We start from the raw sequence: 26648 nt of genomic DNA, 5'->3' as shown, positions 1-26648 counted from the left end.
AGGGAAGGGGGAGGGGCCAGGGGGGGAAGGCGGGGGGCATGCAGGGAAGGGGGAGGGGCCAAGCACGCACGCAGGGGGGAGGGGCCAGGCAGAGAAGGGGGAGGGGCCAGGCAGGGAAGGGAAGGGGGAGGGGCCAGGCAAGGGGGAGGGGCCAGGCAGGGAAGGGGGAGGGGCAGGCAGGGAAGGGGGAGGGGCCAGGCAGGGAAGGGGGAGGGACCGGGGGGGCAGGCAGGGAAGGGGGAGGGGCCAAGCACGCACGCAGGGGGAGGGGCCAGGCAAGGGGGAGGGGCCAGGCAGGGAAGGGGCCAGGCAAGGGGGAGGGGCCAGGCAGGGAAGGGGGAGGGGCAGGCAGGGAAGGGGGAGGGGCCAGGTAGGGAAGGGGGAGGGCAGGCAGGCAAGGGGGAGGGGCCAGGGCAGGGAAGGGGGAGGGGCCATGGGGGGGGCAGGCGGGGGGGGAGGGGCCAGGGAGGGAAGGGGGAGGGGCCAGGGGGGGGCAGGCGGGGAGGGCAGGCAGGGAAGGGGGAGGGGCCAAGCACGCATGCAGGGGGGGGGGGCAGGCAGAGAAGGGGGAGGGGAGGGGCCAGGAAGGGGGCAGGGGGAGGGGCCAGGCAGGGAAGGGGGAGGGGCCAGGGGGGGGGGGAGGGGCCAGGCAGGGAAGGGGAGGGGCCAGGGGGGGTGGGAGGGGGCATTCAGGGGGAGGGGGAGTGGCCAGGAAGGGGGAGGGGCCAGGCAAGCCACACCCACAAACAAAGCCACACCCACAAACAATCAAGCCACGCCCATGAACAATAAAGCCACACCCACAAACAAGCCACGCCCACAAGCAAACAAGCCACGCCCACACACAAGCCACACCCGGGAGGGGCCAGGCAAGGGGGAGGGGCCAGGCAGGGAAGGGGGAGGGGCCAGGGGGGGCAGACAGGGAAGGGGGAGGGGCCAGGCACGCACGCACACACGCACAGGCAGGGAAGGGGGAGGGGCCAGGCAAGGGGGAGGGGCCAGGCAGGGAAGGGGGAGGGGCCAGGCAGGGAAGGGGGAGGGGCCAGGCACGCACGCACGCACGCACGCACGCACGCACAGGCAGGGAAGGGGGAGGGGCCAGGCAAGGGGGAGGGGCCAGGCAGGGAAGGGGGAGGGGCCAGGCGGGGGGGGGGGGGGAGGGGCCAGGCGGGGGGGGGAGGGGCCAGGCAGGGAAGGGGGAGGGGCCAGGCACGCACGCACGCACGCACGCACGCACAGGCAGGGAAGGGGGAGGGGCCAGGCAGGGAAGGGGGAGGGGCCAGGCAGGGAAGGGGGAGGGGCCAGGCGGGGGGGGGGGAGGGGCCAGGCAGGGAAGGGGAGGGGCCAGGCACGCACGCACGCACGCACGCACACAGGGGGGAGGGGCCAGGCAGGGAAGGGGGAGGGGCCAGGCGGGGGGAGGGGGAGGGGCCAGGAAGGGGGAGGGGCCAGGCAGGGGGAAGAGGAGGGGCCAGGCAGGGAAGGGGGAGGGGGGCTGGGGACAGGAAGTAAGCTATTACACCCACTTCCTGACGTCCTAGAGAGACGGGACCACCACCGTTGCAATCGGGGCAAAAAAGTGAGTCTGGGGAACCCGCTCCCGTTGCTCAAAGACACTCCTAGGGTCTAGGGTCAAGGGTTGACCTTTGAAAGGCTTCGTTTCGGGCCTTGTGCTTTTAAAAATCTATAAAATATTCAGATAAAATCCTGTCTCTACAAACAAGACTGTTTCTGAATGTTTGAAGCATGCCGAATCCAATGGAATGGGTTTCGTAGCCCTACGACATTGCCAACTCTCCGCCAAATCAAAAGAGACACGTTTTTTTAGCCCCAAAAGCTCAATTAATTAAATAATTTTTCAAACACCACTTTTTCCGACTCACTTTTTCCAGCTGGATCTAATGGATTTGGTCCCGTTGAAAAAAAATGTTTTGTTATTTGTCTAACCACTTTAACGCTTATAAGTCAAAAACCCTTATATATTACGGGCCCATCTTTTAGTATGTTATATAGCTTCTCAAGACGAACAATCTGATATGTGGTTCATATGTGGTTCTCCACACACGGTCGTGTAATTCCTAACCCTAGGGTTACACTTTGAGGCGCGATAGCTCCTCCCACAAACGTCGAAAATGGGCGTGCCTTGCATCCACGCGTAGCTATCGATTAGACGAACGTGCTGATATGTGTCTCCCCGCGCACGGATGTGTGGTTCTCAAATTTTAAAATTTCAATTCCCCCTTCAATACACTGTCAGCTTCACCATGTCTATAAGGCTTCCGCTTTACACATGATAGTTGGAAAACTTTTGCTACGGGTGTCGCACGACAATGGCGGACATATCAGAGCGAAGATCTCGAAAAACTGAACACGCCCATGTAAATTACTTGGCTGACGGACTTATCGTTCTCGAGCTATCGCGCGTTGAAAACTAACCAATTAACTAGCCAATTAAGATAACCGTAAGTCCCTGTGCTGGGAAACACATATCGGCGTGTTCGGCTCGTCGTGCTGAGTCCGAAAATGGTCTCGGTTTTTTCCAGAAGGTTTCGGGGGGCTGGGGACAGGAAGTAGCCGTTTACACCCACTTCCTGACGTCGTAGAGAGATGAGACCACCACCATTGGAATCGGGGCAAAAAAGTAAGTGGGAATACATGCCCCTTGATTAGAAAAAATAATAGGAAATATCTTCTTTTTGGATGCATTGGTGCCATTTTTACAAACTTTGGCGCCCTTTTTCACCACTTTCCCAACGTCAGACAATCTCGTCGTTGATATATTTGGATTCAGCGGGAAAAAGTGAGTCTAGAAAGGTATTTTAAAAAGAAAATGCACAACACTCCCTGTAGTTTAACCGTTAGCGCCACCTTTAGGCCCTTTCCCAAAGTCGTTTTGTTTCAAACAAGACATACTTTTGTTCAGAAGGTGAAGCTGAATCTGGGGAACCCACTCCCGTCGCTCAAAGACACTCCTAAGGTCTAGGGTCAAGGTGTGGCCTTAGACAGGCTTCGTATGCGGCCTCCCAGCTCTAAAATCAATAACATATTCAGAAAAAATCCTGTTTCCACAAACAATACTGTTTCTGAATGTTTGAAGCATGCCGAATCCAATGGAAGGGGTCTCTAAGCTCTACGGCACTTCTAACTATCCACAAAATCAAAAGAGACACGTTTTTTCAGCCCCAAAAGCTCAAATAATTTATTTATTTTTCAAACACCACTTTTTCTGACTCACTTTTTCCAGCTGGATTTAATGGAATTGGTCCCATTGAAAGAAAATGTTTCGTTATTTGTCTAACCTCTCTAAGGCTTCTAAGCTACTGGATATTAAGGGCCCATACAAACTTTGGCGCCCTTTTTCACCACTTTCCTGAGGTCAGACAGTCTCGTCATTGCAATATTCTGATTCAGCGTAAGAAAGTGAGTCTAGAGAGGTACCTTTTAAAAAAAATAGCAGATCTACAAGCTCATAGTGCGAGTGGCGCGCTACGAGCTTGTAGGTCTGCTATTTTTGAAAAACACACACACACACACACACACACACACACACACAGACAGACAGACAGACAGACAGACAGACAGACAGACAGACAGACAGACAGACAGACAGACAGACAGACAGACGCATGCACATATAGTAGGCTATTCTTTATTCAATTGTATGCATTGCAATTATTTGAAAACAAGACTTTTCAGAAAACCGTGTATTCATATTAGATGTTAAATAATTGGATGGCCAAAACAAATTTATGTTTTATGTTTTACTTTTGGCTGTCTGCTAATCACAAGGTAATTTTCTGCCTGTAGCACTTTGAGATTTGTTTCAAATGTAAAGTGCGTTATAAATACAATTTATTATTATTATTATTATTATAAAATATCTCATATTGCTTTCTCTAGCCCCCCCCTCTCTGTGTCTGTGTAACCCGGTTGGGTATATAATATTTTTTGGTTTCATGTTTTCTGTTTAAAAACGTTTTTGTTACTTCATAACTCATTTTTTAGGAGTTTGTTTTGTCTTGTTTTAAAAGAAAGCACTCATGGGGTTAACATTCTGTCTGGAACAGGGGGAGTGTGCTGCTGACGGACCGGCAGGAAGTGAACACCAGAGAGGATGTTGTTGCTCCATAAGAGGAGGGTGGCTGTAGCAAAGCAGTGATTCAGATAAACTGTGTCTTATATTCTCTAGTCTGCATTGCACAAACCTGCATGCACATGCTGTGTCTCCAGAGAGTTTACACAACAATCAGAGAGGACAGTCATCATGTTTGGAGAAGCAACTGAATGTCTCCACGGAATGCAGTGACAGTGACTGTCTTTGTGTTGACAACATGCTAACGCTAATGCTAACGCTAGCTCAGTGAGGTTAGTGGGATGAGAGGAGACTGTCTGTCTGTCTGTCTGTCTGTCTGTCTGTCTGTCTGTCTGTCTGTAGGATAATGCATCTCACAGGTCTGTCTGTTTGATTTTTTTAAAAGATTTTTCAATAGCTAAAGCACAACAAAAGGGGTTCCCCATTGTAGCTCTGCTATTTTTGAAAAACCTAAGACACTTTTAGAATCTGATCTCAGGTCAGAATGGGTAATTAATGAAACTGTCAGGATGTAGAGGACATTTTTAGAATCTGATCTCAGGTCAGAATGGGTTAAGCTGTATGCCTCACTGTGTGGAGTCTGGAATCATTATTTTGTGTAAGGCAACATCAAGGCTTGACTTAAACATTACTTTCCCAACTTTGTAAAACAAAATGTAACAAACACAGATATAAATGCACTGAATGATTTATTAAATAACTGTGCAACAATTAGACCAGGTTAATGTGTGAGCAGGCTAGCCTGGCTGCATTCCACATGTTATACTGTCAATACTACACTGCTGTGTCACAGAGGAGGTAGAGTTGTTTTCATACTGTAATTAACAAGGAGAGCAGCGGTTGTAAAAAAGCTCATCAGAGAAAACGATGGATTGTGAATTTGTTTTTTAAATCATTCTGACCTGAGATCAGATTCATACGAGGTTTCCACTGGGACACACACACTGGTCTGATGAACCCATTCTGACCTGAGATCAGATTGTAGAAATGTCAGACGTTCTTCGATTCTTTCAAAAATAGCAGACCTACAAGCTCGTATCGCGCCACTCGGTGGTGCGCTACGAGCTTGTAGATCGGCTATTTTTCAATAGCCGATCTACAAGCTCGTATCGCGCCACCGAGTGGCGCGATACGAGCTTGTAGGTCTGCTGTCTGTCTGTCTGTCTGTCTGTGTGTGTGTGTGTGTGTGTGATTCTTTTTTTAATAGCAGACTTACAAGCTCGTAGCGCGCCACCGAGTGGCGCGATACGAGCTTGTAGGTCTGCTATCTGTCTGTCTGTCTGTCTGCTGCTATGGTGCACGTTGGCTCATTTAGTGTATGGTGGTTCTCAAACCTTTTTAAATTCAAGGGCCCCCATAACTCTTAGAGGTACCATACCCATTTGGAAACCACTCAAGGACACTTTGAGACCCACTGGTGTAGCAGAGGGTTTCCAGTGAGCCAACATGCACAATAGCAGCACTCAAGACACTCTTTGTCTTGTTGGTTGATAAAGTACTCCTGATAAAGTACTCCTGATAAAGTACTCCTGACTGTAACGTAGCTTCTCTGCTCTCCTCTCCTGTACAGCGGTGAAGTTTGGTCGAATGTCCAAGAAGCAGCGAGACAGCCTCTACGCGGAGGTCCAGAAACACAGGCTTCAACAAGCACAAGCACAGGGTCAGGCGGCCCACCTCCTGCACTCCCACCCTGGCCTGAGCGGCCAGACGCCCGGGGAGGCGTCGCCTCTCTCCGCCCAGTATGGCCTCTCCGCTACGGGCCTCACGGAGCTCCACCATGAGCTGGGAGGATATCTGGAGCAGCGCTCCCCTGGGGAAGGTTCAGCATCCTCCAAGGTCTGTCATTTGTCATGTGGATCCCTTTAATGGTAATTTGGAATGTTTTGTTTTTGTTTTTATTTTAAACCATGGTGTGAAATTATGCACCATTCACAACCAGTTTACTACGGAGCCCGTGAATGGCCATGAATTCAAAATATATTTTATCTTGTACGTACAAGATAATATCTCGTCCGTACAAGATATTATCTCGTACGTACAAGATAAAATATATTTTGAATGCAACATGGCCATTCAGGGCCTCCCTAGTTTTCAGTACAACAGCATTTTATTAATTATTCAAGTTTCACCGTATTTCTTTTAGGTTGGGATGTGTTAAAACACCTTGAGGGCCCGGCCCTATTTAATCCATTAATAAAATGTGCCCATCGTCAGCAAGCGCCTCTAGGCTGTAGAGCGATGCCATCAGTTTTCATATAGCACTAATTTGAGATTATCAATCTCCGTCTCGGGGCACATGACCGTGCACTTGAACTTGACGGTCATGGGCCCCGATGGTGTTAATTGTGCCCCAATATTTCCCCGAATGAATGAGGTATTTGGTATCGGCATAATACTTTTACGGTTCAGTTTTCCATAGCTTTACTTGATTGGCGCAAAAGATGTGTCTTGGATCGTAATTGCATTAAGCCAAGCCAAGCCAAGCCAAGGAACGTCAGGTTACGTTTTGAGCACTATAACCCCCTGTGCCAGGACGTCAATAGAAACGCTGGCACCTGGTCTGCGTTTCTATTGTAATGTACTGGCATGGATTGTGTTTTAACCCATTTTGCGCGGGCACCCCTTTTGGTGTTAGCATTACGTTCTGCTTTAGCTATTGAAAAATACTACAAGCTCATAGCGCGCCACCGAGTGGCGCGCTATGAGCTTGTAGGTCTGCTACTTTTTTGAAAAATCGAAGAGCGACTGACATAGAAACATAGCTTTTTCAGAAAACTGTCAGGATGTAGAAGACATTTTTAGAATCTGATCTCAGGTCAGAATGGGTTAATAAAATGTAGGCTTTAGCACTAAATCATTGATCAGCATTAGTCTATCAAATGTACCGTAGGTCCTGGTTCACTTATTTGACTGACTGCTGGATATAAACGCCACACTGATGCTTTTCAAAGTGGGGGGGGCAGCCAGGGTGTGCAAGAGATAAGGAGCCAATTAGAAAAAGGCTCCAATAAGCCGTCGCTGCGTGACGTGTCGAGACGTTGTAGATCGGCTATTTTCAACATTTCTTTCTCCTACTTTTTATGGTTATTTCTTTAAACCATTCTGACCTGAGATCAGATTCATACGAGGTTTCCACTGGACACACACTGGTCTGATGAACCCATTCTGACCTGAGATCAGATTCATACGAGGATTCCACTGGACACACACTGGTCTGATGAACCCATTCTGACCTGAGATCAGATTCATACGAGGTTTCCACTGGACACACACTGGTCTGATGAACCCATTCTGACCTGAGATCAGATTCTAGAAATGTCAGTTGCTCTTCGATTTTTCAAAAATAGCAGACCTACAAGCTCGTAGCGCGCCACTCGGTGGCGCGCTACGAGCTTGTAGGTCTGCTATTTTTCAATAGCTAAAGCATAACATGATGCTAACACCAAAATGGGTTCCCGTTCAGAATGGATTAATATGTTATTACCGTACATAATAATAATAATAATAATACATAAATAAAAAATACTTGGGCAAATTAGTAGCCCATACCTTTGCAGGATCAAATGTGCATAATTTGCAATGTTTTCACCCCATTCTTAACTGGTTTGTTAAACAAGTGCGAGGTAGCCTAGGATCATTTAGTCTTCGGTGACATCATGTTTTAGAGACATTTGGTCGTGTGTATGCGTGCGTGTGTGTGTGTGTGTGTGCGTGCGCTCCAGCCTTGAGGCCTCATCCTGTTTAGCCTGTTCTTAGTAGTAAAGTCAGGAGGTTAAAACAAACCGAGACTGGAGACAATGTTTACACTTTACTCTTCAGATGTCTTACTACATTTTCAGACAAAAATAAATAATACATGCATTCTATTAACCCATTCTGACCTGAGATCATATTCATACGAGGTTTCCACTGGACACACACTGGTCTGATGAACCCATTCTGACCTGAGATCAGATTCTAAAAATGTCAGTCGCTCTTCAATTTAAAAAAAAATAGCAGACCTACAAGCTCGTATCGCGCCACTCGGTGGCGCGATATGAGCTTGTAGATCTGCTATTTTTCAATAGCTAAAGCATAACATGATGCCAACACCAAAATGGGTGCGTTTTCAATAGCTAAAGCATAACATGATGCCAACACCAAAATGGGTGCGTTTTCAATAGCTAAAGCATAACATGATGCCAACACCAAAATGGGTGCGTTTTCAATAGCTAAAGCATAACATGATGCGGACACCAAAATGGGTGCGTTTTCAATAGCTAAAGCATAACATGATGCCAACACCAAAATGGGTGCGTTTTCAATAGCTAAAGCATAACATGATGCCAACACCAAAATGGGTGCGTTTTCAATAGCTAAAGCATAACATGATGCCAACACCAAAATGGGTGCGTTTTCAATAGCTAAAGCATAACATGATGCTGACACCAAAATGGGTGCGTTTTCAATAGCTAAAGCATAACATGATGCCAACACCAAAATGGGTGCGTTTTCAATAGCTAAAGCATAACATGATGCTGACACCAAAATGGGTGCGTTTTCAATAGCTAAAGCATAACATGATGCTGACACCAAAATGGGTGCGTTTTCAATAGCTAAAGCACGACATGATGCCAACACCAAAATGGGTGCGTTTTCAATAGCTAAAGCATAACATGATGCTGACACCAAAATGGGTGCGTTTTCAATAGCTAAAGCACGACATGATGCCAACACCAAAATGGGTGCGTTTTCAATAGCTAAAGCATAACATGATGCCAACACCAAAATGGGTGCGTTTTCAATAGCTAAAGCATAACATGATGCCGACACCAAAATGGGTGCGTTTTTAATAGCTAAAGCATAACATGATGCTGACACCAAAATGGGTGCGTTTTCAATAGCTAAAGCATAACATGATGCCAACACCAAAATGGGTGCGTTTTCAATAGCTAAAGCATAACATGATGCCGACACCAAAATGGGTGCGTTTTCAATAGCTAAAGCATAACATGATGCCAACACCAAAATGGGTGCGTTTTCAATAGCTAAAGCACGACATGATGCTAACACCAAAATGGGTTCCCGTTCCGAATGGGTTAAATTGTATTGTTGAGATGCACTGTGACGAGTAGATATGATTTACCTCGCTGGTACAGCTTTGTTCTGTTTTACCTTTACCTTCCTATATCTTGTTAATGAGAAATGTGGCCTCGGTGACCTAAGTGCTGTTTTGTTGTGAACAGGCTTGGCCGCACTGAACGCACTGGCAGGTATGGCTCCTCCTCTGAGCAGTCACATGATGACTCGGAGAGTCGCGAGAGACGCGACAGGGACCAGGAACGCAGTCACGACTCACGGCGCTCCGGAGAGGACCGACAGGACAGGCGGAGTGACCGCCACGAAGGAGAACGCCGCAGCAGCCGAGACAGTCCGGAGGTAATGTCACTGGGAATAATATCACTAATCATTAAGCCATTCTGACCTGAGATCAGATTCTAAACATGTCTATTACATCCTGACAGTTTCATTATTAACCCCATTCTGACCTGAGATCAGATTCTAAAAGTGTCTTCAATTAAAAAAAAATAGCAGACCTACAAGCTCATATCGCACCACTCGGTGGCGCGATATGAGCTTGTAGGTCTGCTATTTTTCAATAGCTAAAGCATAACATGATGCCAACACCAAAATGGGTTAAGCCTGTCAGCAACATGACATTTAACTTGATGATTAATTGTCATCCAAGTAATTGCGATTAATGATTTATTTTGTGTGTTTTTGACATTGAACATATAAATACAAATTAAATTTGCAGAGATGGAGACAAAACTGTGCAGAGATGGCAAATAACAAGTTACTGAGATATTCAATAATGATACTTAATAATGAGACACAGCATCGTCATGAGCTTGTGGATCTGTTTTAAATGTATGTTTGAAAGAGTCTATTATCTTCAATATGCCATTATGTAATTGTGACAGGCCCAGTGTCGTCAAGTGTAGCTTTGTTTTGATTACATGTTGATTAATTGCCCCGTGCCCACTGCCCACAGCCACGAGGGAGGAAACGGCGGAACAGCGATCGATCAGAAGATGGTTATCACTCTGACGGAGACTTCCCCGAGCAAGATTACAGGAGAGAGCAAGGGGACGACAAGAAGAGCAAGACCATCATGCTCTGGGGTCTGTCACTTCACGCCACAGAGGACCATGTAAGGCTTTCTACATCACTAATCCATTCTGACCTGAGATCAGATTCTAAAAATGTTCTTCTACATCCTGACAGTTTTCTGAAAAAGCTATGTTTCTATGTCAGTCGATTTTTCAAAAATAGCAAGCTCGTATCGCGCCACTCGGTGGCGCGATACGAGCTTGTAGATCTGCTATTTTTCAATAGCTAAAGCATAACATGATGCCAACACCAAAAGGGGTTCCCGCCCAAAATGGGTTAAACCCCAGAGGGGTTTAGGGGGGAAAGAGTTGGAAGTTGAACCGGAGACCAATTGGGTCTCCATTAACCCACTGAGCGCTGTTCAGAGGTGGACAGCCGCTGCCCCTGCTGGTGGGGGCAATGGGGCTTAATGCGTTTAGCAGAGCGACTAAAACGATTGCGGATAATCAGAATATGCAAAGTTACGCGTGAACAACAAGGTAAATAATAGAGGCAACTGTGATACCAGTTGCACAATGAACCTAGCATAATGGAAAGGTCAAAGATAATATGTTAAAGCTTAATGTGCGCACGGCTTTCAGGAGCTGTAGACTCTTAAGTAACATTCAAAGATTGTGGATTCATTGTCTGGTTTGAGAAACTACTTGTTTATTTTATTTGATTTATTTACAGGTCTAACTTTGAATGTTTGTCTTGTGTTTTAGATTCGAGCTGCCATGGAGCAGCTTGAAGGCCCCCAGCCAGTGGATGTCAGGCTGATGAAGAAGAAGACAGGTGAGAACCATGTGTGCCATAGGGCCATTCCTTCCCCCAGTCTTTGACCATAGGGCCAATCTGCTTCCGTTTTCAGACCCGTTTTGCCATAGCAACTGAGAATTACTTTTCATGATACGAATGGCTTAAAGAAAACATAAGAAATGTAACATTTAAATGTGGTAAGTGAGAGGAGCAGGGATATTTCTATTTGGAGAAAGTAAAAAATGCCGGGAGGCACACGTTTTTGGTTGAATGTGGTTCTTGCTGTGGCATTCAGGAATGTATTTTTCTTTTCTTTGTTGCTGTGGTAAAACTCCTAAATGGCCCGTTTTACTAAACCGGGCCTGGGTGGTGAAGCAGTTTGTGACAGTTTGCATAATATTGCCCATGGACTCTGACTAACACGCCTCCCGTCTATATCTGAATGCTGTCCCTAGGTATAAGCCGTGGTTTCGCCTTCGTGGACTTTTATCACTTGCAAGATGCTACCCGATGGATGGAGACCAATCAGGTTGCTTCATAATCGCCAAGTCTAGTTTTTGGTCTTGGGGATCTGGAACGATAACACAAAATGAAACCAAAAAAAAAGAAAAAGTATCAAGGGAGTGTGGAGGTTATACAGATGACATCTCTGTTTACAAAAAGAAAAAGAATATATATAAAAAAAAACTAATCCTGAGAGATATAAGTTATGTTTAGTAGATTGTACAGTTATATGCACAGCCTTGCTGCTGTCAGTTTAGTTACCCAGTTAAACCATGCAGTAACACAGGCCAGGAACATCTTTTATTTTACAACCTTCCAAATGTGGCCCTTAAAAAGAATGACCAGTTAACGTTTTAGAGTGGAACTTGTATTCAGTTTAAGTCCAACTGTCAGGAGCTGGTTTTCTTTATGTTTTGTTGGGGGTTTTTGTCTATAAATAATACTGTGAATGGGACATCTTTTCCCCCTTGATATTGGCTGTGGGAATTCAATCCCTGGTTTTGTCTCTTTCCCACTGTATGGTACCGGCTCCACTGGACTGGACTCCACTCGTCTCTTGGGGTTTTCTATGAGGTGAAAGTACCTCCAAAGGTTGACATGAATACACTGCAGACTACTGATAGATGAGAGTCAAAGGACTCTCCCTTCATGAATGCTCCCAAATACTGTTGACAAACTTATAGTAAACGGATGAATGAATGTCAACGAATCATAAATGAACAATTGCACGGCCAGGCCTACCTCATTCCTAAAATGGTAGTGGTTTGTCTCGGACGCTACACTACATACCTCACTTGGCACTCTCCTATCTGCAGTGGGAAGCAAAGCGAGTAGAGTGGAGTGGAGTCGAGCTGGTACCGTGCGGTGGAAATGTGACTTTAGAGAAAGCAGTCCAAAGGGTCTTATCAGGGTGACATTTATACACACACTGCTCCAGCTCAGTCTGGGCACTCTGGTCCCAAACACATTAAGAAAAGCCATCATGCTCACATACACATCAAGCACCTGTCGGGAGGGTCCCTGTCCCCCTTCTCTCCCTTCCAACACTGCTTGCTCTATTGGTGAGATCCACTCCAGCCATGGAAGTGTTGAGTCATTGTTGTCGTCCTCTTGCAGAAACGGCTGATCATCAGTGGCCAAAGTGTGGACATGCTGTACAGTCACCCCCGGAACAAATATGAAGACTGGCTCTGCAACACTGTAAGTTAACGTTCTGCCCACCGTATCCCCAACAAAGCCCCTCAAATGGCAGGCCTTTATTATCTCTGTACAATGTCCTAGGGATGCACAATTAATAATGTATCTCATCAGTATTGACCAATGTTTACTTAAAAGTGCGATATCTGCAATATAATCCACATATCTTTAGCCAATATTTTATGTTGTAATTTAGTTGAATGAAAAACTTTAACCCATTCTGACCGGGCACCCATTTTGGTATCGGCATCATGTCATGCTTTAGCTATTGAAAAATAGCAGATCTACAAGCTCGTATCGCGCCACCGAGTGGCGCGATACGAGCTTGTAGGTCTGCTATTTTTGAAAAATCGAAGACACTTTTAGAAATCTGATCTCAGGTCAGAATGGGTTAAATTATCCTCATTTCACAGTGTGAACAATAGGAGTATGAATGGGCCCTTATAGGCTGGGACTGAGGCGGGGCCAGCCAGGCTATGGGATGGAACGGCTGCCCTAGGCGAGGCGGGGCCAGCCAGGCTATGGGATGGAGCGGCTGCCCTAGGTGAGGCGGGGCCAGCCAGGCTATGGGATGGAACGGCTGCCCTAGGTGAGGCGGGGCCAGCCAGGCTATGGGATGGAACGGCTGCCCTAGGTGAGGCGGGGCCAGCCAGGCTATGGGATGGAGCGGCTGCCCTAGGCGCTCCACTCCGCGTACATGACGGTGAGGAACACGGACACGGTGCAGCAGTAGAACACCAGGAAGGCCTTGTTGATCTTGGCGGCCACGGCGGTCCAGCGTCCTCCAGACCGCCACGCCGCGTCCTGTCCGCCCTGCAGGACGACCGACGCCACGCGCCTCTGCAGCTCTCTGAGCTGGACAGACAGGTATACGCAGACAACAGAACAACGTTAGCTTCATTATAGGTTACAGTGACTTAAGGCTCATTCATAGTCTGGATTTTCGGTGGTGAGGTGACCACCGCCGCTCCGGTGGTGAGCTGACCGCCGCTCCGGTGGTGAGGTGACCACCGCCGCTCCGGTGGTGAGCTGACCACCGCTCCGGTGGTGAGCTGACCACCGGAGCTGAAATAACGTTGAGCGGTGGTGAGTAAAATCAGAGAGAAGGGCTGGAGCGGTGGTTTGCTCTTCACCGCGGCTCAGTGACGTCATGTTGTAGTTCGGTGGTCACCTCACCACCGAAAATCCAGACTATGTATGAGCCTTTAGAAGGTATTGAGGCCTAAAAAAAAAAAAAACTTTGGTTTCCGATTGGCTGTCATTTTTGGGCTGAGTAGGTAGGGAATTTATTTTATTTTATTTTATTTTTTCATGGGAAGGATGGGTAGCAAGGACTTTATTTTATTTTATTTATTTATTTTTTCGTGGGAAGGATGGGTAGCAAGGATTAAAAAAAAAAATCCTACGGCAATGATGGATAGGCTTCTACATTTTTCATATTTTGGCTATGTGAAATAACTGGCAGTTTTAATGGTTAATACAACTTTACATTGTTTTCATTACACAGTGACATGCCTGGAGTAGAGGCAGCAGGTTTAGAAAATAGGGTTGCTGATATTTTCTGCTGCTTTGGCAATTTTTTTGGTGGCATTTTAATGTGCGGTGGCAGTGGCACCACAACACACACGCAACAGAAACACAACACTATCGGCGTGTGTTATTCAATGTGTGTTTGTGTTTCCCATTGAACCGGGTCTGCATGTCACGTTAAAACATGTTCCCCTAAATATTTCTGTCGGAGGCAGCGCGTTTAGTTGAGAGAGTTGCGACATCTCCGTTCACTGCTTATTCGTGGGGCTGCATGCGTCATTGATCAGTCCATTGTCGTCACTCTCTGTCTCTAAACGGCTCTAGTCTAGAGGCTGCGCTCCGCTCCGCGGTCAGAGCTGAGCAACATGGCGGCGCACAGAGCGCTGTGTTGACACTGTTGACTTACAAACGATAGTGGTTCCTACGTGAATTATATTTTTTATAACGTAGGATGAGGTTGCTTGTCCCGATGGTCTCATCAAAGATAGTTTTAATGATCAAAGACCTTTTTGGTCTTGACTCGGTCGTATTCTGAGCTTTTTTTTTTTTTTCACCAAATGCCAATAAAATAATATGGGTCGCGCATATTTAATAGAGTCGGTCGGCAACCGGAAACCAAAGTTGTTTTTTTTTAGGCCTGACCCATTTAGGCCTGACATCGAAATTGATTGATTGATTGATTGAAATATGTATTAACAGTTTGCAGAATTACAGTACACTTCAAGCACAAACTCAATACAACAGACTGTTAACTGTGAGTGGACGACCCAATAAAGCATTACACATGTTTACAACAGGGTCCACCATGTTCAATTCATCAAAACATTTAGACACGTACAAATAGACACTTCTATATAGTTAAAGAACAGAACAGGATTTCATCATAAAGGAGGTAAAAAGGGGAAAGAAACTTATACAGTGAGGGGGGGGGGGGGGTCTTCTGAAAGAATATTCAAAGATCTGTGCCAAATTTTTGCGATTTTTCAAAAATAGCAGACCTACAATCTCATGGCGCGCTATGATATTGTAAACTTTTCATTATATATATTCATTAAATTCATTATAACTAAGATATTAGATTTTTTTCAAAGCCACCTGCAATTAGCGGACTAACGCGAACTCTGCTACAGTGTCACGCAAACCTACGAGATCTAAAACGTTTTTAACTTGTAGATCTGCTAGTTTTGTACCGATATGAACTGTTTGGTTGATTCTGTTCTAAAGGAACTAGATCTGTGATTGAAGGGAAGTGTACTAGGCTACTTTGGACTTTAGTTCTAAAGGAACTATAGATCTGTGATTGAAGGTAGATCTGTGATTGAAGGGAAGTGTACTAGGCTACTTTGGACTTTTACGTTGAACGTGAATACAGTTCTAACCTCTGCAGCCATCGTCATCAGGTCACATGGTGTGTCTCCACCAATCACATCACAGCGTTGATTCTGTCTTCTTTCATCTAAAATGACACGTTTAATTAGAACATTTTAAGCATTAAAGGAATAGTTCACCCTGTGAGGCCTTGAATTCATGGAGATCTGTTTGTTTTTTTTATCACAAAAAACAAAGATGCAATACGTCACGAGAGAATACTTATTATAGGACAGACTGACAATAACCTTTATCCCATTCTGACCTGAGATCAGATTCATACGAGGTTTCCGCCGGACACACACTGGTCTGATGAACCCATTCTGACCTGAGATCAGATTCTAGAAATGTCAGTCGCTCTTCGATTTTTCAAAAATAGCAGACCTACAAGCTCGTATCGCGCCACTCGGTGGCGCGATATGAGCTTGTAGATCTGCTATTTTTCAATAGATAAAGCATAACATGATGCCAACACCAAAATGGGTGCCCGGTCAGAATGGGTTAAACACTAAAACCCCAGCATTCCTTTTTTTGGGGAGAACATTCACCAAAAATAGCAGATCTACAAGCACAACACTTGTAGATGGGCTATTTTTGGTGGGGCCCTAGCATTTGTGACTTTGGCGTGAGGCTGAGAGCGCTCGCCACACAATCAGTCAAAGTCATACGATTTGTAGTATTATTACTCAAACTAATACTCAAGTATTCAAACAAGTGCAAATCACGAAGCACACTTTCTGTTTTCATATCAATGCATCGTTGTATTTAAATGTATAGGGGGGGGGAAAGCAATCAGGCATTTTCAGAAAATGCTCAAAAATGTTAAAAAGAAATAGCAGATCTGCAAGCTGCACGTCAAATGATCGTCTCTGGAAATAATCCAAGGCTTCATGATGTGTGTTATTCATAGAAAATAAAGTCATGTTTTGGGTTTGGGTTTTGGTCTCTCGAGACAAAGAGGGCGCACTGTTTTCCTTTATTTGCCGATGGTGTTTTGGGTGAACTATTCCTTTAGGTGCAGTACTGTACAGTAACTGTCCATCATCAGTGGTCACAACAGTCCATGTCCTCAGTCATAACTATACCTGTGCCTTCTCCTTACTTCCACCAGGGGTCAGCAGAGGTTCCACTTTTTTATCGAAAACCAGCTGTATGTCATTGTCACTATTATGCACAGTGTCCTCAGTCTGTTGTTGTGGTTCATCATTGCCTGTTTGATGTTCAGCTGTTTATTAGTTGTTTGGACCGTGCATTTAAAAAAACTATTAAGTTAACTTAAAGCAAATTAGTTTTGCACTTTATGCATCTTGTCTTTTGTTGTGAGCTTGTAGATTGGCTATTTTCACAATGTTTGCGTCTTTGTGTTATCTGGCTAATGTTTGACCAATTTTCTATATGATCAGCTTGTTGAGTACTTTTGACGCAGTCTTTTTATTGTCTTTCTGAAGTATTAAAAAGGTCTTAAAAGTCCTTAACCCATTCTGACCGGGCACCCATTTTGGTGTTCGCATCATGTTATGCTTTAGCCATTGAAAAATAGCAGATCTACAAGCTCATAGCGCGCCACCGAGTGGCGCGATACGAGCTTGTAGGTCTGCTATTTTTGAAAAATCGAAGAACGACTGTGACATTTTTAGAATCTGATCTCAGGTCAGAATGGGTTAATCAGACCAGTGTGTGTCCAGTGGAAACCTCGTATGAATCTGATCTCAGGTCAGAATGGGTTAAATTGTCACGTCACCGTCATCATGGGTTTGAGAACCACTGATCTATGACACTGCAGGCCCCGGGCCGGGAAGCTTGTTGTCATTTATTTAATTTAATTTCGTATTGGTTCTTATTTCCGTTCCAGATGTCCTCCTCACTCTCACCTCCGTCCCGGCCGTGGACCTTGACGTCCTCCCGTTTGTCCTGTCGGTCCATCGTCAGGCTGCAGTCCCTGTCTGTCCCTGTCGTGCTGTGGAGGACGGGGACGTTGTCCAACTCCATCAGGTACGTCACCACCACCGTCACCAACAGGCTGAGCAGCATCAGACCAAAGATCACGATGCAGTAGGTGGCTGTGAGGGGAAACATCTCAACGTCAGACCACAGATCACCATGCAGTAGGTGGCTGTGAGGGGAAACATCTCAACGTCAGACCACAGATCACCATGCAGTAGGTGGCTGTGAGGGGAAACATCTCAACGTCAGACCAAAGATCACGATGCAGTAGGTGGCTGTGAGGGGAAACATCTCAACGTCAGACCACAGATCACCATGCAGTAGGTGGCTGTGAGGGGAAACATCTCAACGTCAGACCACAGATCACCATGCAGTAGGTGGCTGTGAGGGGAAACATCTCAACGTCAGACCACAGATCACCATGCAGTAGGTGGCTGTGAGGGGAAACATCTCAACGTCAGACCACAGATCACCATGCAGTAGGTGGCTGTGAGGGGAAACATCTCAACGTCAGACCAAAGATCACCATGCAGTAGGTGGCTGTGAGGGGAAACATCTCAACGTCAGACCAAAGATCACCATGCAGTAGGTGGCTGTGAGGGGAAACATCTCAACGTCAGACCACAGATCACCATGCAGTAGGTGGCTGTGAGGGGAAACATCTCAACGTCAGACCAAAGATCACCATGCAGTAGGTGGCTGTGAGGGGAAACATCTCAACGTCAGACCAAAGATCACCATGCAGTAGGTGGCTGTGAGGGGAAACATCTCAACGTCAGACCACAGATCACCATGCAGTAGGTGGCTGTGAGGGGAAACATCTCAACGTCAGACCAAAGATCACCATGCAGTAGGTGGCTGTGAGGGGAAACATCTCAACGTCAGACCAAAGATCACCATGCAGTAGGTGGCTGTGAGGGGAAACATCTCAACGTCAGACCACAGATCACCATGCAGTAGGTGGCTGTGAGGGGAAACATCTCAACGTCAGACCACAGATCACCATGCAGTAGGTGGCTGTGAGGGGAAACATCTCAACGTCAGACCAAAGATCACCATGCAGTAGGTGGCTGTGAGGGGAAACATCTCAACGTCAGACCACAGATCACGATGCAGTAGGTGGCTGTGAGGGGAAACATCTCAACGTCAGACCAAAGATCACGATGCAGTAGGTGGCTGTGAGGGAAAACATCTCAACGTCAGACCAAAGATCACGATGCAGTAGGTGGCTGTGAGGGGAAACATCTCAACGTCAGACCACAGATCACCATGCAGTAGGTGGCTGTGAGGGGAAACATCTCAACGTCAGACCAAAGATCACCATGCAGTAGGTGGCTGTGAGGGGAAACATCTCAACGTCAGACCACAGATCACGATGCAGTAGGTGGCTGTGAGGGGAAACATCTCAACGTCAGACCACAGATCACCATGCAGTAGGTGGCTGTGAGGGGAAACATCTCAACGTCAGACCAAAGATCACCATGCAGTAGGTGGCTGTGAGGGAAAACATCTCAACGTCAGACCAAAGATCACCATGCAGTAGGTGGCTGTGAGGGAAAACATCTCAACGTCAGACCAAAGATCACCATGCAGTAGGTGGCTGTGAGGGGAAACATCTCAACGTCAGACCAAAGATCACCATGCAGTAGGTGGCTGTGAGGGGAAACATCTCAACGTCAGACCAAAGATCACCATGCAGTAGGTGGCTGTGAGGGAAAACATCTCAACGTCAGACCACAGATCACCATGCAGTAGGTGGCTGTGAGGGAAAACATCTCAACGTCAGACCACAGATCACCATGCAGTAGGTGGCTGTGAGGGGAAACATCTCAACGTCAGACCACAGATCACCATGCAGTAGGTGGCTGTGAGGGGAAACATCTCAACGTCAGACCACAGATCACCATGCAGTAGGTGGCTGTGAGGGGAAACATCTCAACGTCAGACCACAGATCACCATGCAGTAGGTGGCTGTGAGGGGAAACATCTCAACGTCAGACCAAAGATCACGATGCAGTAGGTGGCTGTGAGGGAAAACATCTCAACGTCAGACCAAAGATCACCATGCAGTAGGTGGCTGTGAGGGAAAACATCTCAACGTCAGACCAAAGATCACGATGCAGTAGGTGGCTGTGAGGGAAAACATCTCAACGTCAGACCAAAGATCACCATGCAGTAGGTGGCTGTGAGGGAAAACATCTCAACGTCAGACCAAAGATCACGATGCAGTAGGTGGCTGTGAAGGGAAAACATCTCAACGTCAGACCAAAGATCACGATGCAGTAGGTGGCTGTGAGGGGAAAACATCTCAACGTCAGACCAAAGATCACGATGCAGTAGGTGGCTGTGAGGGGAAACATCTCAACGTCAGACCAAAGATCACCATGCAGTAGGTGGCTGTGAGCGGAAACATCTCAACGTCAGACCAAAGATCACCATGCAGTAGGTGGCTGTGAGGGGAAACATCTCAACGTCAGACCACAGATCACCATGCAGTAGGTAAAATGGTGCATTTATATAGCTCCTTTATCCAAGGTGCTTTACAGAGATTGTGCATTACATTCACCCATTCACACACACATTCATACGCCGATGGCGGAGGAAACCATGCAAGGCACCAACCAGCACATCGGGAGCAATTAGGGGTTCAGTGTCTTGCTCAAGGACACTTCGACAGTAACTCTGGGGGAGCCCGGGTTCGAACTGGCAACCTTACGGTTACCATCCAGGCACTCTACCCCTGAGCCACCGCCGCCGTAGGTGTTAGTGTGCAGATAGAGAAACGTCTCAGTCTCTCATTTAGACCTGAGGCCGTTTTCTGAAAAAAAACAATGTTTCTATAATGTGGTTCTCAGACTATTTCATGTCAAGGACCCCAAAAATGATATGCAATTGGCCACCGACCGTAGCACAGCACTATGAGCTTGTAGATATGCTATTTTACAACAGCTATACAATAACATGATGCTTAAAAGGGCTTGTTCTACAGGGGACTCATTTGTATGAGTGGTTTTCAATCATTTTCCATCTCGTGGACCCCCAAATGAATAACCAGACATGTCGTTTAACCCATTCTGACCTGAGATCAGATTCATACGAGGTTTCCGCCGGACACACACTGCTCTGATGAACCCATTCTGACCTGAGATCAGATTCTAAAAATGTCAGTAGTTCTTCGATTTTTCAAAAATGGCAGACCTACAAGCTCGGATCGCGCCACTCGGTGGCGCGATACGAGCTTGTAGATCTGCTATTTTTAAATGGCTAAAGCATAACATGATGCTAACACCAAAATGGGTGCCCGGTCAGAATGGGTTAAGATGTGTTTTACCAATGAGTAGAGACCCAGACATGTGATTTAAGATGTTTTACCAATGGGTGGAGACCCAGACATGTGATTTAAGATGTTTTACCAATGAGTGGAGACCCAGACATGTGATTTAAGATGCTTTACCAATGAGTGGAGACCCAGACATGTGATTTAAGATGTTTTACCAATGAGTGGAGACCCAGACATGTGATTTAAGATGTTTTACCAATGGGTGGAGACCCAGACATGTGATTTAAGATGTTTTACCAATGAGTGGAGACCCAGACATGTGATTTAAGATGCTTTACCAATGAGTGGAGACCCAGACATGTGATTTAAGATGCTTTACCAATGAGTGGAGACCCAGACATGTGATTTAAGATGTTTTACCAATGAGTGGAGACCCAGACATGTGATTTAAGATGTTTTACCAATGGGTGGAGACCCAGACATGTGATTTAAGATGCTTTACCAATGAGTGGAGACCCAGACATGTGATTTAAGATGCTTTACCAATGAGTGGAGACCCAGACATGTGATTTAAGATGCTTTACCAATGAGTGGAGACCCAGACATGTGATTTAAGATGCTTTACCAATGAGTGGAGACCCAGACATGTGATTTAAGATGTTTTACCGATGAGGGGAGACCCAGACATGTGATTTAAGATGTTTTACCAATGAGTGGAGACCCAGACATGTGATTTAAGATGTTTTACCGATGAGGGGAGACCCAGACATGTGATTTAAGATGTTTTACCAATGAGTGGAGACCCAGACATGTGATTTAAGATGTTTTACCAATGAGTGGAGACCCAGACATGTGATTTAAGATGTTTTACCAATGAGGGGAGACCCAGACATGTGATTTAAGATGCTTTACCAATGAGTGGAGACCCAGACATGTGATTTAAGATGCTTTACCAATGAGTGGAGACCCAGACATGTGATTTAAGATGTTTTACCAATGAGTGGAGACCCAGACATGTGATTTAAGATGTTTTACCAATGAGTGGAGACCCAGACATGTGATTTAAGATGTTTTACCAATGAGTGGAGACCCAGACATGTGATTTAAGATGTTTTACCGATGAGGGGAGACCCAGACATGTGATTTAAGATGTTTTACCAATGAGTGGAGACCCAGACATGTGATTTAAGATGTTTTACCAATGAGGGGAGACCCAGACATGTGATTTAAGATGTTTTACCAATGAGGGGAGACCCAGACATGTGATTTAAGATGTTTTACCAATGAGTGGAGACCCAGACATGTGATTTAAGATGTTTTACCAATGAGTGGAGACCCAGACATGTGATTTAAGATGTTTTACCAATGAGTGGAGACCCAGACATGTGATTTAAGATGTTTTACCAATGAGTGGAGACCCAGACATGTGATTTAAGATGTTTTACCAATGAGTGGAGACCCAGACATGTGATTTAAGATGCTTTACCAATGAGTGGAGACCCAGACATGTGATTTAAGATGCTTTACCGATGAGTGGAGACCCAGACATGTGATTTAAGATGCTTTACCAATGAGTGGAGACCCAGACATGTGATTTAAGATGTTTTACCAATGAGTGGAGACCCAGACATGTGATTTAAGATGTTTTACCGATGAGGGGAGACCCAGACATGTGATTTAAGATGCTTTACCAATGAGTGGAGACCCAGACATGTGATTTAAGATGTTTTACCGATGAGGGGAGACCCAGACATGTGATTTAAGATGTTTTACCAATGAGTGGAGACCCAGACATGTGATTTAAGATGTTTTACCAATGAGGGGAGACCCAGACATGTGATTTAAGATGTTTTACCGATGAGGGGAGACCCAGACATGTGATTTAAGATGTTTTACCGATGAGGGGAGACCCAGACATGGAGGGCAGCATGTCGTTTAAGATGAGCAGCAGGACGGAGATGGCCAGCAGCACGGTCACCTTGAAGCACAGGGATGGACACGATCAATTCAACCATTCATCAATTCAGCAAATAAAGCTGACTTTAACCCATTCTGACCTGAGATCAGATTCATACGAGGTTTCCGCCGGACACACACTGGTCTGATGAACCCATTCTGACCTGAGATCAGATTCTAAAAATGTCAGTCGCTCTTCGATTTTTCAAAAATAGCAGACCTACAAGCTCGTATCGCGCCACTCGGTGGCACGATATGAGCTTGTAGATCTGCTATTTTTAAATAGCTAAAGCATAACATGATGCTGACACCAAAATGGGTGCCCGCCCAGAATGGGTTAACCGATAATTATCTGTTGTTGATGAGCATCGACTTTGATCGATGTTGGTGTGCTGCTTATCTGTAGTCTACCACGCTGTAGATTCAGTTAACAGTTATTTGGTATAATGAAGAAGTATTTGTTTCCCTTGGCACTCTGAGAGTGTACACGTGGAATCAAATGGACTAAGGGGTCCATGTGGTTAAATTTGTACACTCTCAGAGTTACAGACCCATAAGGGTCTATAGAGCACCGAAGTTACTGACGTAACTCGCTCATCCCTTCCATTCCCCTGGTTCTAAAGTCCTGACGTAACTCGCTCATCCCTTCGATTCCCCTGGTTCTAAAGTCCTGACGTCACTCGCTCATCCCTTCGATTCCCCTGGTTCTAAAGTCCTGACGTCACTCGCTCATCCCTTCGATTCCCCTGGTTCTAAAGTCCTGACGTAACTCGCTCATCCCTTCGATTCCCCTGGTTCTAAAGTCCTGACGTAACTCGCTCATCCCTTCGATTCCCCTGGTTCTAAAGTCCTGACGTAACTCGCTCATCCCTTCGATTTCCCTGGTTCTAAAGTCCTGACGTAACTCGCTCATCCCTTCGATTCCCCTGGTTCTAAAGTCCTGACGTAACTCGCTCATCCCTTCGATTCCCCTGGTTCTAAAGTCCTGACGTAACTCGCTCATCCCTTCGATTTCCCTGGTTCTAAAGTCCTGACGTAACTCACTCATCCCTTCGATTCCCCTGGTTCTAAAGTCCTGGCGTAACTCGCTCATCCCGACGATTCCCCCCTGGTTCGCGGAAGTAATTTATCTATGGAGAATAACATGGGGTGATCTTAATATTATCGTCTACTATAAGCGTTGTGGTCCAAAAATAAACAAGCTGTCTCGGCGATATTGTCAGGGAGGTGTCTCTGTATCGTTTGCAACAGTCCGTCACTCATATATGATACAGTCTGCTTCTAGCGAAAACCTAACTAATTCAGCAGCAGTAACGATAGCGTTTTCTCTCAGTCAGTTGATTCTTCATATCCATATGAGTGAAGCGGCCGGGGTGACATGTTTATTTTTCAAACACAGTTGTTATATGAGGCGATCTAAAATCCCCCCTATGGGGATTACAATGCAACTAAACAAATACATGAACCTGGGGACTGACGCCCTCTACTGAAAGTGACGTCAGACTTTGGTTCCAAACTAACATTTAGCTGGGGACCCCCTGGAACTCTCTCAAGGACCCCTGCAGGGCTGGGGGTCCCCGGACCCCACTTTGCACTGTCCTAGTGGATGGCTTAACCCATATTGGGGCGGGAACCCCTTTTGGTGTTAGCATTATGTTATGCTTTAGCTATTGCAAAATAGCAGATCTACAAGCTCATAGCGCGCCACCGAGTGGCGTGCTATGAGCTTGTAGGTCTGCTATTTTTGAAAAATCGAACGACTGACAGAAACATGGCTTTTTCAGAAAACTGTCAGGATGTAGAAGACATTTTTTAGAATCCGATTTCAGGTCAAAATGGGTTAATGGGTACTATAGTGATGGTACAGTGTTAGGGTAGTAATGGTTAAGTTAGTGATGGTTAACCCTTTGTGTACCTTGAAGCCCAGCTGGTCTCCTAGTGGATGGCTTAATGGGTACTATAGTGATGGTACAGTAATGGTTAAGTTTGTGATGGTTAACCCTTTGTGTACCTTGAAGCCCAGCTGGTCTCCTAGTGGATGGCTTAATGGGTACTATAGTGATGGTACAGTGTTAGGGTAGTGTTAGGGTAGTAATGGTTAAGTTAGTGATGGTTTAACCCTTTGTGTACCTTGAAGCCCAGCTGGTCTCCTAGTGGATGGCTTAATGGGTACTATAGTGATGGTACAGTAATGGTTAAGTTTGTGATGGTTAACCCTTTGTGTACCTTGAAGCCCAGCTGGTCTCCTAGTGGATGGCTTAATGGGTACTATAGTGATGGTACAGTAATGGTTAAGTTTGTGATGGTTAACCCTTTGTGTACCTTGAAGCCCAGCTGGTCTCCTAGTGGATGGCTTAATGGGTACTATAGTGATGGTACAGTAATGGTTAAGTTTGTGATGGTTAACCCTTTGTGTACCTTGAAGCCCAGCTGGTCTCCTAGTGGATGGCTTAATGGGTACTATAGTGATGGTACAGTGTTAGGGTAGTGTTAGGGTAGTAATGGTTAAGTTAGTGATGGTTTAACCCTTTGTGTACCTTGAAGCCCAGCTGGTCTCCTAGTGGATGGCTTAATGGGTACTATAGTGATGGTACAGTAATGGTTAAGTTTGTGATGGTTAACCCTTTGTGTACCTTGAAGCCCAGCTGGTCTCCTAGTGGATGGCTTAATGGGTACTATAGTGATGGTACAGTAATGGTTAAGTTTGTGATGGTTAACCCTTTGTGTACCTTGAAGCCCAGCTGGTCTCCTAGTGGATGGCTTAATGGGTACTATAGTGATGGTACAGTGTTAGGGTAGTGATGGTTAACCCTTTGTGTACCTTGAAGCCCAGCTGGTCTCCTAGTGGATGGCTTAATGGGTACTATAGTGATGGTACAGTGTTAGGGTAGTAATGGTTTAACCCTTTGTGTACCTTGAAGCCCAGCTGGTCTCCTAGTGGATGGATTAATGGGTACTATAGTGATGGTACAGTAATGGTTAAGTTAGTGATGGTTTAACCCTTTGTGTACCTTGAAGCCCAGCTGGTCTCCTAGTGGATGGCTTAATGGGTACTATAGTGATGGTACAGTAATGGTTAAGTTTGTGATGGTTAACCCTTTGTGTACCTTGAAGCCCAGCTGGTCTCCTAGTGGATGGCTTAATGGGTACTATAGTGATGGTACAGTGTTAGGGTAGTAATGGTTTAACCCTTCGGGTACCTTGAAGCCCAGCTTCTCTCCGCGCTGCTCAGCGATCAGGAAGGAGCTGAGGTCCAGAACCAGGAAGAACAGGATGGGAATCAGGAAGTTGATGACACAGAGGATCGGGATCCTCTTCATTGTGATCTATATACGGTAGGACGGCGGCTTATCACTTCCTATTGGTCCATTGATTGATTAGCAGACCTTGTATTGAACCGTACCGTCTGGTGCTTGTCTTTGCAAACTGTCAATCAATCAATCAAGCAAGCAAGCAAGCATTGATTGATTGAAATATTGTGCAGAATTACAGTACATTTGAAGCACAAACTCAATACAACAGACTTAACTGAACAATTAAGCATTACACTTGTTTACAACAGGGTCCACCTTGTTCAATATTCATCAACACATTTAGAGACATACAAATAGACACTTCCATATAGTCAAAGAACAGAACAGGAATTCATCATAAAGGAAGCAAAAAGGGAAAAGAAACATATACAGTGAGGGGAAAGGGGGGGGGGGGGGGTGACAAGTGGTGTTTACTTGAGTAGGCCTACTGTACTTTTTGTGTATGTAGTCCTACTTTGCTTCAACTACTACAGTGTATGTGATACTAGTGTTGACTTTGACAGCACATTTTGATTTAGTTTTAGTCATATTTTAGTAATCTGAAATGCTTTAGTGTTAGTCTAGTTTTAGT

The 26648-nt window shown here is 45.9% G+C and overlaps 2 protein-coding genes across 2 annotated transcripts; one reads left to right on the top strand and one right to left on the bottom strand.

Moving 5' to 3' along the window:
* Window positions 1-4439: 4439 nt before the first annotated feature.
* Window positions 4440-12844, top strand: LOC310874089 (RNA-binding protein 5-like; the record flags this gene model as incomplete). The annotated part of the gene is made up of 8 exons (XM_083786764.1): window positions 4440-4452; window positions 5664-5929; window positions 6563-6591; window positions 9319-9511; window positions 10128-10286; window positions 10951-11020; window positions 11440-11513; window positions 12605-12844. 8 exons carry the CDS (start codon window positions 4440-4442, stop codon window positions 12695-12697), a joined length of 897 nt encoding a protein of 298 aa, XP_083642890.1. The 3' UTR covers window positions 12698-12844.
* Window positions 12845-17389: 4545 nt separating this feature from the next.
* Window positions 17390-26083, bottom strand: LOC310874088 (5-hydroxytryptamine receptor 3C-like; the record flags this gene model as incomplete). Its single annotated transcript, XM_083786763.1, has 3 exons — window positions 17390-17643; window positions 22704-22785; window positions 25964-26083. 3 exons carry the CDS (start codon window positions 26081-26083, stop codon window positions 17390-17392), a joined length of 456 nt encoding a protein of 151 aa, XP_083642889.1.
* Between the last annotated feature and the right edge of the window lie 565 nt (window positions 26084-26648).

The sequence above is a fragment of the Protomyctophum parallelum genome, assembly GCF_964188405.1.
Source record: "Protomyctophum parallelum genome assembly, chromosome: 17".
Taxonomy (NCBI): Eukaryota; Metazoa; Chordata; class Actinopteri; order Myctophiformes; family Myctophidae; genus Protomyctophum; species Protomyctophum parallelum.
Note: the sequence above shows the minus strand (reverse complement) of the source record. Positions and strands in the feature narration are given on the sequence as shown.